The 12,639-nt window shown below is 44.8% G+C and overlaps 1 protein-coding gene across 1 annotated transcript in view; it reads left to right on the top strand.

Moving 5' to 3' along the window:
* Positions 1-3,247: 3,247 nt before the first annotated feature.
* The window catches only part of LOC124799131, a 38,686-nt gene continuing 29,294 nt past the window's right edge, over positions 3,248-12,639 (top strand). Inside the window, exon 1 of the mRNA XM_047262667.1 lies at positions 3,248-3,542. Within this exon, the coding sequence (XP_047118623.1) occupies positions 3,248-3,542 (295 nt within the window). The remainder of the gene's footprint in view (positions 3,543-12,639) is intronic.

Here is a 12,639-nt window from a genome sequence, read left to right as displayed (position 1 = left end):
GCCTCAACATAACGTGGCATGGACTCGACTAATGTCTGAAATAATCCTGGAGGAAACTGACACCATGAATCCTGCGGGGCTGTCCGTAAATCCTCAAGAGCAGGAGAGGGTGGAGATCTTTTCTGAACAGTATGTTGCAAGGCATCTCAGATATGCTCAATAATGTTCATGTCTGGAGACTTCGGTGGCCAGCGGAAGTGTTTAAACTCATAAGAGTGTTCCTGGAGCCACTGTCTAGCAATTCTGGACGTGTGTGGTATCGCATTTTCTTGCTGGAATTGCCCAAGTCCCTCGGAATGCACAATGGACATGAATGGATGCAGGCTGTCCGATACGGTGCTTACGTATGTGTCACCGGTCAGAGTCGTATCTAGATGTGTCAGTGGTCCCATATCACTCCAACTGTACACGCCCCACAATATTACAGAGCCTCCACTATGCTGAACACTCCCCTGCTTCCATGGATTGATGAGGTTCACGTCCATCCGCTCGATACAATTTGAAACGAGACTCGTCCGACTTGACTACATGTTTTCAGTCATCGACAGTTCAATGTCAGTGTTGACGGCCCCAGGCGAGGCATTAAGCTTTGTGCGGTGCAGTCACCAAAGGTACACGAGTGGACTTTCGGCAGCGAAAGCCCGTATCGACGATGTTCCGTTGAGTGGTTCGCATGCTGATACTTGTCGACGGCCCAGCATTGAAATCTGCAGCAATTTGCGGAAGGGTAGCATTTCTGTCACGTTGAACGATTCTCTTCAGTCGTCGTTGGTCCCGTTCTTGCAGGATCTTCTTCCGGGCGCAGCGATGTTGGAGATTGATGTTTTAGCAGATTCCTGACATTCACGGTACACTCGCGAATTGGTCGTACGGGAAAATCCCCATTTCGTCGCTACCTCGGAGATGCTATGTCCCCATCGCTCGTCCGCCGACTATAACACCACTTTGAAAATCACTTAAATCTTGATAACCTGCCATTGTAGCAGCAGTAACCGATCTAACAAGTGCACCAGACACTTGTTGTCTTATATAGCCGTTGCCAACCGCCTCTTCATACATCTCTGTATTTGAATAAGCATGTGTATACCAGTTTCTTTGCTGCTTCATATATATGTGCGCCTGAAGTACATACACTACTGGCCTTTAAAATTGCTACACCACGAAGATGACGTGCTACAGACGCGAACTTTAACCGACAGGAAGAAGATGCTGTTATATGCAAATGATTAGCTTTTCAGAGCATTCACACATGGTTGGCGCCCTTGGCGATACCTACAACGTGCTGACATGAGGAAAGTTTCCAACCGATTTCTCATACACAAACAGCAGTTGACGAGTGTTGCGTGGTGAAACGTTGTTGTGATGCCTCGTGTAAGGAGGAGAAATGCGTACCATCACGTATCCGACTTTGATAAAAGTCGGATTGTAGCCTATCGCGATTGCGGTTTATCGTATCGCGACATTGCTGCTCGCATTGGTCGAGATCCAATGACTGTTAGCAGATTATGGAATCGGTGGGTTCGGGAGGGCAATACGGAACGCCGTGCCAGATCCCAACGGCCTCGTATCACTAGCAGTCGAGATGACACCCATCTTATCCGCATGGCTGTAACGGATGTTGCAGCCACGTCTCGATCCCTGAGTCAACAGATGGGGACGTTTGCAAGACAACAACCATCTGCACGAACAGTTCGACGACGTTTGCACCAGCATGGACTATAGGCTCGGAGACCATGGCTACGGTTACCCTTGACTTTTCATCACAACCAGGAGCGTCTACGATGGTGTACTCAACGACGAACCTGGGTTCACGAATGGCAAAACGTCATTTTTTCGGATGAATCCAGGTTCTGTTTACAGCATTATGATGGTAGCATCCGTGTTTAGCGACATCGCGGTGAACGCGCATTGGAAGCGTATATTCGTCATCGCCATACTGGCGTATCGCCCAGCGTGATGGTATGGGGTGCCATTGGTTACACATCTCAGTCACCTCTTGTTCGCATTGACGGCACTTTGTACAGTGGATATTACGTTTCAGATGTGTTACGACCCGTGGCTCTATCCTCCATTCGATCCCTGCGAAACCCTATATTTCAGCAGGACAATGCACGATCGCATGTTGGAGGTCCTGTACGGGCCTTTCTGGATACAGAAAATGTTCGACTGCTGCCCTGGCCAGCACACGCTCCAGATCTCTCACCAACTGAAAACGGCTGGTCAATGGTGGCCGAGCAACTGGCTCGTTACAATTCGCCAGTCACTACTCATGATGAACTGTGGTATCGTGTTGAAGCTGCATGGGCAGCTGTACCTGTACGCGCCATCCAAGTTCTGTTTGACTCAATGCCCAGGCGTATGAAGGCCGTTATTACGGCCAGAGGTGGTTGTTCTGGGTACTGATTTCTCAGGATCTATGCACCCAAATTGCGTGAAAATGTAATGACATGTCGTTCTAGTATAACATATTTGTCCAATGAATACCCGTTTATCATCTGCATTTCTTCTTGGTGTAGCAATTTTAATGGCCATCCGTGATTTATATTGAGACAGAAGAGTTTACTTCCCACTGCCAAAATTGTGTTAGGGTGTATCGTCACAAAGGAGGATGCAGGAGGATGGATAGAGCGTAGAGGTGCTGTGGAGTATCGACCACGTTCCCCAGACCTAACTCCTCTGGACTTTTAACTGTGGGGAACACCAAAGGACGTCGTTTATCGACAAAAGCCACGCACATTGGATGAACTTTGTACGTTCATGTGCAAATATCCAACTGAACACGTTGCAATCAGTAGTTCGTGCTTTAGTTCGGCGTTGTTTTTGTGTGGATGTTAATGGTCACCATTTCGATCACCTACAGTGATATCTTTAAGCTGGACTGTAAGCTACACTTTCACCCAAAATGAGAGAATTCCACCAATTAGCAAGTTATGGACTTTTAAACAGTGGATACATAGGTCCTATAACACTCCCTTGGAGTACGCCCGAAGTTACTTTTACATCTGAGCTTTACCGCTCCATTAACAATGACAGTCTGTATTATGTGTGCTAGGGTCATCGCAATCGCATTATAGAACTACATCCCGTAGACTCTAATTTTCTTCATTACGTGACAGGGCACAACTTCATCGAAAGCCTTCTGGAACTGAAGGGACACGGCTCTAACACTAGCAGCGGTATACAGCAGTCTCTAGGATTACGCTTTCGCATTCGGACCGGAGCGCTTTGCCTGCGAGTCGCAGCCGCAATGGAAAGCGACCGCGAAGCGCCGCGCCGCGAGGATCTGTGTGACCCGGTAACGGCGCGCGCTGCCAGCAAGGTCACGCGCGAACTGGCGCGCCGGCAGAGCGCCGGATTGGCGAACGGCCGCGCCGCTTTCGCGGGTTCGTCGCCCGCGCGAGTCCGCCAGCCAGAGCAGTGGCTCGCCATGCTGCGCCGGCTCCGCGTCGCCCCGCTGCTTTTCGCAGCCCTGGCCCTCGACCTGGCGGCGCCGCTCCGGGCCCAGGGGCAGGAGGCCGCGGCCGCGGCCGCCAACGACACAGGTAACCACCAGGCGCCTGCCAGCTGTCTGCTAGGTTACCTGCGTGTGCCGTGGATCACAGTGTATGAGGAAGTTGCAAGGATATAAAATTGTAGCGAAATGCAGGGATACCTGAAGGGACTACCAGTCGACCCTCAACATGTTGTTGTTGTGGTCTTCAGTCCCGAGACTGGTTTGATGCAGCTCTCCATGCTACTCTATCCTGTGCAAGCTTCATCATCTCCCAGTACCTACTGCAACCTACATCCTTTTGAATCTGCTTAGTGTATTCATCTCTTGGTCTCCCTCTACGATTTTTACCCTCCGCGCTGCCCTCCAGTAACAAATTGGTGATCCCTTGATGCCTCAGAATATGCCCTACCAACCAATCCCTTCTTCTAGCGCCGGCCGCGGTGGTCTTGCAGTTAAGGCGCTCAGTCCGGAACTGCGCGACTGCTACGGTCGCAGGTTCGAATCCTGCCTCGGGCATGGATGTGTGTGATGTCCTTAGGTTAGTTAGGTTTAAGTAGTTCTAAGTTCTAGGAGACTGATGACCACAGATGTTAAGTCCCATAGTGCTCAGAGCCATTTGAACCTTCTTCTAGTGAAGTTGTGCTACAAATTTCTCTTCTCCCCAATTCTATTCAATTCCTCCTCATTAGCTATGTGATCTACCCATCTAATCTTCAGCATTCTTCAGTAGCAGCACGTTTCGAAAGCTTCTATTCTCTTCTTGTCCAAACTATTTATCGTCCGCGTTTCACTTCCATACATGGCTACACTCCATACAAATACTTTCAGAAACGACTTCCTCACACTTAAATCTATACTCGATGTTAACAAATTTCTCTTTTTCAGAAACGATTTCCATGCCATTGGCAGTCTACATTTTATCATCTCTACTTCGACCACCATCAGTTATTTTGCTCCCCAAATAGCAAAACTCCTTTACTACTTTAAGTGTCTCATTTCCTAATGTAATTCCCTCAGCATCACCCGACTTAATTCGACTACATTCCATTATCCTTGTTTTGCTTTTGTTGATATTCATTTTATATCCGCCTTTCAAGACACTGTCCATTTCGTTCAACTGCTCTTCCAAGTCCTTTGCTGGCTCTGACAGAACTATGTCATCGGCGAACCTCAAAGTTTTTATTTCTTCTCCATGGATTTTAATACCTACTCCAAATTTTTCTTTTGTTTCCTTTACTGCTTTCTCAATATACAGATTGAATAACATTTGGGATAGGCTACAAACCTGTCTCACTCCCATCCCAACCACTGCTTCCCTTTGATGCCCCTCGACTCTTATAACTGCCATCTGGTTTCTGTACAAATTGTAAATAGCCTTTCGCTCCCTGTATTTTACCCCTGCCACCTTTAGAATTTGAAAGAGAGTATTCCAGTCAACATTGTCAAAAGCTTTCTCTAAGTCTACAAATGCTAGAAACGTAGGTTTGCCTTTCTTCTAAGATAAGTCTTAGGGTCAGTATTGCCACACGTGCTCCAACATTTCTACGGAATCCAAACTGATCTTCCCCGAGGTCGGCTTCTACCAGTTTTTCTATTCGTCTGTAAAGAATTCGTGTTAGTATTTTGCAGGTGTGACTTATTAAACTGATAGTTCGGTAATTTTCACATCTGTCAACACCTGCTTTCTTTGGGATTGAAATTATTATATTCTTCTTGAAGTCTGAGTTTATTTCACCTGTCTCATACATCTTGCTCACCAGATGGTAGAGTTTTGTCAGGACTGGCTCTCCCAAGGCCGTCAGTAGTTCTTATGGAATGTTGTCTACTCCCGCGGCCTTGTTTCGACTCAGGTCTTTCAGTGCTCTGTCAAACTTTTCACGCAGTATCGTATCTCCCGTTTCATCTTCATCTACATCCTCTTCCATTTCCATAATATTGCCCTCAAGTACATCGCCCTTGTATAGACCCTCTATATACTCCTTCCACCTTTCTATTCTTTGCTTAGAACTGAGTTTCCATCTGAGCTCTTGATATTCACACAAGTGTCTCTTTTTTCTCCAAAGGTCTCTTTAATTTTCCTGTACGCGGTATCTATCTTGCCTCTAGTGAGATAAGCCTCTTACCCTCAACAAAACTAAATCTAAAGTATTGCCCATAAACAGGAGGAAAAGACCCCTTATTGTATGACTGCACGATTGGCGAACAAGCCAGGAAACTGCAACATCTGTTAAATATTTGGGTGCATCACGGCAAGAAAGGAAGAATGAATTGACTGTTGGTGTTAATAACGATCATCCACCTTTACCTCCTCTGCATTACTGCAGATGACGTGTCACTGAGGACATCTGATCTGTGCATGCAGACACGTGAGGCGCCTAGTTGTTTCCACTGCACTGTGTGCAGTACGAAGGTTCTATTATAGTTTACTAACCTGCTGTCTTCAAGTTGATGTCCCCAGCGCTGAAAACAGCACGCAGGTCGTAGGTTCTGTATCTTGAGGCTGAAACTTACTTTTAGCGAGGTTCTGTTCTGAAATAATGTATCACTTCTTTGGAATGCCAATCGCGTATTTTAATATAGCCACACGAGAAGACTACATCAACTTAATACAACACCTTCTGATACAGCAAAGTACATGATCAAACACAATGTTTACGAAAATGTATCTTTACACTATTTGTGGCACGTGTCTGTGCCTCATGACTACCGGAGTGAATCTTTTAATATTGACTACTGGCAAACACATCCTCCGACAGACATGTCTGTTCTTCTCGACTGCCTAATCCAGAGTGACGAACAGGAACTCAATTAAAAATTGGAAACACTTACTACGACAGACAACATGTCTGTTCTTCTCGATTGCCTAATCCAGAGTGACGAACAGCCCGAAACACTTCGCGCGCCATACCAGAAAAGGCGTGACCCGAACGCTTCCGAAGTGCTTCGTCTGGAATTTCGTCAGTCTTTTTTTATTTAAATTGTTTTTAATAATTCTAAAATGACTGATTGATAGTCAGCTGTTGAGAGATATTTATATTAAAAAGCGAAGTCATTCCAATGAGTAGTTTAACTAATAATAATAACTATACTTTATCGTTTTGGCGCCCTTGCTCCGAACACAGTGGCCAATTACAGAGCAGTAGCATTATGCAGGAGGTCTTTCTCGCGGGAATGGTACCGAATCTCACATCTGTCACAGGTACCTCACACCACATTTCGTCATCTATATACTTCTTGCGTCTCCACTGCTCTGGGAACAGCTTCTTGGAGCCTAATATGATGGCCAGAAATATTACAGCATACGGAGAGATTTAAAGTGAGACGACAATATAAAACAAACAACAGGAAAGGGAGAGGCAAGACTGAGATTAATTGGAAGACTCCTCTGGAAGGAAGAGGTAGCTCACAGACCCCGCAAAACTTCTTGGTAGATTAAAACTGTACGCTGGAGCAAGACTCGAACCTGGATCACAGGGTTTGAGTGCCGAATGGACACTGAAAATCGTAGTATCCGTTAAATACGAGGGTTGGAAATTTAATGGTGGCAACTATTTATTTACAGCTCGTACAAAATAGGTACGTGTTTCGAAGTTTTATTGACCTTCAAAGTACTCACCAGCATTGTCTACAACCCGTTGCCAGCGATGTGGAAGTCGTAGGATGCTCTTAGCAGTGCCAATTGTGTTGACAGTTCGAGTGGCGTGGTCTATTGCCCGACGAATTTGCAGCAGTTCTGAAGCGAATGCGTGAAGTGTTTCCTTCAGTTTAGAACTGGTTCAACTGGCTCTGAGCACCATGGGACTTAATATCGGAGGTCATCAGTCCCCTAGAACTTAGAACTACTTAAACCTAACGAACCTAAGGACATCACACACATCCATGCCCGAGGAAGAATTCGAAACTGCGACTGTAGCAGCTGCACGGTACCAGACTGAAGCGCCTAGAACCGCTCGGCCACAACGGCCGGCTCAATTTAGAAATCGAGTTGAACTTACGAGGGCTTAAGTCAGGAGAGCGCATTAGGTGGAACAGCACTTCGCAGCCCTATCAGTCAAACATATCAGTAACAGCTTGCACTGTACGTGCTTGAACATTGTCCTGCAAAATGATGGTCAGGTCCAGCAGAAAGTGTCATCACTTCTGTCTCTATGCTGTTCATTTTTGGAAGACAACCTACGACCAGCTTAGAGACAGAAGTGATGACACTTTCTGCAGGACCTGACCATCATTTTGCAGGACAATGCTCAATCACGTACAGTGCAAGCTGTTATTGATTTGCCGGCCGCGGTGGTCTAGCGGTTCAGGCGCTCAGTCCGGAACCGCGCGACTGCTACGGTCGCAGGTTCGAATCCTGCCTCGGGCATGGATGTGTGTGGTGTCCTTAGGTTAGTTAGGTTTAAGTAGTTCTAAGTTCTAGGGGACTGATGACCACTGATGTTAAGTCCCATAGTGCTCAGAGCCATTTGAACCATTTTTTTGTTATTGATTTGTTTGACTGATGGGACTGCTAAGTGCTATACCACCTAGTGCACACCCCTCACTTAAGCCCTCATAAGTTCAACTCGATTTCTAAACTGAACGAAACACTTCGCGGCATTCACTTCAGAACTGCTACGAATTCGTCGGGCAATAGACCGCGCCACTCGAACTGTCAACACAACTGGCACTGCTAAGAGTATCCCACAATTTCCACATCGCCGGCAACGGGTTATACACAATGCTGGTGACTACGTTTAAGGTCAGTAAAAGTTTGAAACACATATCTATATTGTACGAGCTGTAAATAAATAGTTGCCACTGTTAAATTTCCAACTCTCGTATCTGGGACGCTGCCTACCTCGGTTTTGTTTCAGTTAGTACTATAAATGATATTAGTGCAGATGTAGTATTCCCAGGTTCGAGTTCTCATCTGACAGACAGTCGTAATTTCACAGGAAGATTCAAATCAATGCACACTCCGCTCCTAACTGCAAATTCATTCTGGATAGAAGACCATCCTTCGACCGGTACATCAATACTGCCTGGGACTCATATCAGAAAGTACTGTGACATAGATGTGATCTAAAGAAGAGAGCGGATTTTGTCATACATTGGTTTAGTAATACGAAAGCGTCACGGACATTGTCACACAACTCCAATGGCAGACGCTAGGAGAGGCCCGTTGTGCATCACGATGTAGCTTACTTCCAAAAAATCTGTGAGCGTACTTTCCTAGAAGAGCCAAGCAGTACGTTGCGTCCTCTTAGGTACATTTCGCGGAAAGACAATGTAGGTGAAATTGGAGAGTTTCTTAGCAACATTCCTCTCCACTCAGCATTCGCGTCTGGAACAGGAAAACGTGGAAGTGACAGGCGGTCAACGAACTATCCTCCGACACACACCATAAAATAGATTGCGCGTTATAGATGTACATGTAAACGGCGTGAAACGGGTCGCTTTTATTATTACTGTACACTTTCTTAGAGAAAAATATGGCAACAACCTGCCATTTATACAACTTTCTCATGAAATGTTGTTTCGACGTACAGTGATTTACACTCAAGTTCAATCTCTCTCTGAACCTCCCCTCCCCCTTCTCCCTCCCCCCCTCCTCCCTCACACACATACAACCCATATTATTTCATGTTCAGAAATTCTTCAATGGAGAGAAGGAAACAGAAACGGTTTAAATTTGAGTTTCAAGTTAATTTTACTATCTATGACATTCTTTATTTCACTGGGTGTGTGGTCAACTATTTTATGGTGGAATACCTCACTTCTTTCTGTGCTGTACTTTAATGGAGGGAAAAAAAGGCACAACTTTGCTAAAAGGGGGGATATTTTGATATGATGTATGATGACTCAAGAAGGAACTTTAAATTTGTTAATGAATGGTAAAGTGAGGAGGGGGCAAGGGGATTGCAGAGAATAGCTAAGCAGGAAAACTGATATAATAAGCTGTGTGACTAGTGCATCCCGTCGGGTAGACCGTTCGCCGGGTGCAACTCTTTCGATTTGACGCCACTTCGGCGATTTGCGCGTCGATGGGGATCAAATGGTGATGATTAGGGCAACACAACAGCCGGTCCCTGAGCGGAGAAAATCTCCGACCCATCCGAGAATCGAACGCGGGCTCTTATGATTGACATTCTGTCTCGTAACCACGCAGCTACCGGGGGACGGACAGAAGTAGTAAACAACCGGAACCTTATCATCTATCGAGATCTAACTGCAAGATACTGATGCACTTTTATTTAATGCTTCTAATAGCTCGTAAAATAATACAGTGACGTAGCACTTATGTTGAGCCTACAAAACTTCGCGAAAATGAAACCCACTACTACAACTGGCAAGAAAATTTAAATACGACCGTAAAATGGATGTAAACAGAGCCGAAATTCATGACATAAGCTGTAACGTATTCGTGAAGAGATACTTTTGAATTTAATCTTTCCGTCGTACGCTATGTTTTCCCTTCAATGGTCTCCTGATCTGGCTTAACAATAAATAAGGAGCGTCTTTTTCAAGTACTTGGATGCAATTCTTTCCTCGGCCTGTAATAATTTCACACAGAGTCCAGTGATTTTCATTTACATACGAGTATACTTCACTTGATATTCCAACACATGAATAGTATTATTTAGCCTAATTATTTCATCTTGAAAATACGTCTGAGTTGAAAGTTATCATGTTCCTGGCTCCAGTACTGGGAAATAGTTTATTGCTTTTTACTTTTTATTGTCCGCAGCTTGTGGTCGTGCGGTAGCGTTCTCGCTTCCCACGCCCGGGTTCCCGGGTTCGATTCCCGGCGGGGTCAGGGATTTTCTCTGCCTCGTGATGATTGGGTGTTGTGTGATGTCCTTAGGTTAGTTAGGTTTAAGTAGTTCTAAGTTCTAGGGGACTGATGATCATAGATGTTAAGTTCCATAGTGCTCAGAGCCATTTGAACCATTTTACTTTTTATTACCACGGCTGTGTGGCAGCTTTTTATTCAGCGAACAGTCAGCGGTGGCCTTTTTTTCTGGTACTGCATTCCATATCAGTTTTTGACGTTCATAAACTGCTTTGGCTCGAAGTGTAAAGAATGAAACACGTTGTTATGAGGGTATGCAAAGTCTTTCCGATACTTACTGCAATTCGCTTTCTCGTACGATTTATCAGTCATTTCTTGCTTCTAAGAATAAACATTAATATTCACGAAATGTCAGTAGGTTACAAGAGGAAAGTAAGTAAACAGCCCTGTAATGTCATTACTCTGAGACTTCAAAGGATACTGAATGAACCACAGATATGGTGTCTTCCTTTTGTTTTGCTGTAATTCGTTACATTCATATGCCCCCTTTTGTAGGAACTATGTTTCAGATGAGCACAAACGACACTATTCGCATTCGTCAGGCAACAGTGTGGCTGACGGGCCGCTAAACGCGCTGCTGTCGCAGGTATAACAGGACTGTGGCGACTTTATGTGTAAAGCCCCTTTTACAAGAGCGACTTTCTTGTCTCAATCGACTGGTCTTGGTAAACAGGTCCACCGCAGCGCCCCTGGCGTTTTGGTCCTGTACTGAGTCTCGTCTGTCACGAATCGTCGTTTTCAATTACACGGCAATGCTAAAACTGCGAGTGTTGTGAGAGCTCTCTGCTGTGGAGTTTAGCACCTGACCGGTGAAAGTCAGGTTATGACAGCCCTTTCTTATACAAAAAAAAAAAAGGATTGATGTGTAGTACTAGAAGGTAGGAACATGACTAATAGAAGACTTTGCTAATGACAAATGCGAAGTTCGTAGTGGATGTTTTTGACAAAGATTGTATGTTTTTTTCTCCACGCTTTTGAGAGCATAAAAATAGGAAAAAGGTCGTTCAAAAATTTCGAAAGATCTATATTTATATCCTCAAGAAAATATAAACTGGGTGTCCGTAATTTAAGATACAGTTTCAAAACGCTGTAAAAATAGAACCATTGGTCAGAATTACGTCAATTTGAACAGTATATTATAGCCGTAGGGGGAAACGTTTCCGGTGCATTGCATGTTTACACACTACAGTGCGACCCTCCGTCTAATGCTGTGGCCACATCTTCGACAGACGTCAAATCAACCGCTCTCCTCCCCATGCTACACTGCACTTCAAAAGAACCTGTCTTTTCGAATTTCGTGATCATTTTCTCCAGACGCTAAGTAGACATCGGACCAATACTCTTTTTTCACAGCCTTGAGTGTCCGGAACTCTGGCAGGACTAGTAGCGCAGAGTCACCATTTCTGTAAAGAGAATTACCGGCAGTGCTCGGTCCTTGATGGAGACAGCCAAGTTCGGCGTTTCGGATGCAAACTGGGGAACAGCCGCGTGCTGCGTGTGTTTTGGTATGCATATCCTGACCCTGAATGGGGAAAAGAAATACAATGACGAAGAATGCGTAACTTTGAGAGATGAAATAGTGAAGGCAGCAGAGGATTAAGTAGATAAAAAGACAAGGGCTAATAGAAATCTTGGGTAACAGAAGAGATACTGAATTTGATTGATGAAAGGAGAAAATACAAAAATGCAGTAAATGAAGTGGGCAAAAAGGAATACAAACGTCTTAATAATGAGATCGACAGGAAGTGCAAACTGGCTAAGCAGGGATGGCTAGAGGACAAATGTAAGGATGTAGAGGAATATATCACTAGGTGTAAGATAGATACTGCCTACAGGAAAATTAAAGAGACCTTTGGAGAAAAGAGAACCGATTGCATAAATACCAAGAGCTCATATGGAAACCCAGTTCTAAGCAAAGAAGGGAAAGCAGAAATGTGAAAGGAGTATATAGAGAGTCTATATAAGGGCGATGTTCTTGAGGACAATATTATGGAAATAGAAAAGGATGTAGATGAAGATGAAATGGGAGATATGATACTGCGTGAAGAGTTTGATAGAGCACTGAATGACCTAAGTCGAAACAAGGCCCCGTGATTAGACAACATTCCATTAGAACTACTGACAGGCTTGGGAGAGAGAGCCCTGACAAAACTCTACCATCTGGTGAGCAAGACGTATGAGACAGGCGGAATACTCTCAGACTTCAAGAAGAATACAATAATTCCAATCCCAAAGAAAGCATGTGTTGACAGATGTGAAAATTAACGAACTATCAGTTTAATAAGTCACAGCTGCAAAACACTAACGCGATTTC

Source organism: Schistocerca piceifrons, chromosome 5 (assembly GCF_021461385.2).
Source record: "Schistocerca piceifrons isolate TAMUIC-IGC-003096 chromosome 5, iqSchPice1.1, whole genome shotgun sequence".
In the NCBI taxonomy this organism is placed as follows: domain Eukaryota; kingdom Metazoa; phylum Arthropoda; class Insecta; order Orthoptera; family Acrididae; genus Schistocerca; species Schistocerca piceifrons.
Note: the sequence above shows the minus strand (reverse complement) of the source record. Positions and strands in the feature narration are given on the sequence as shown.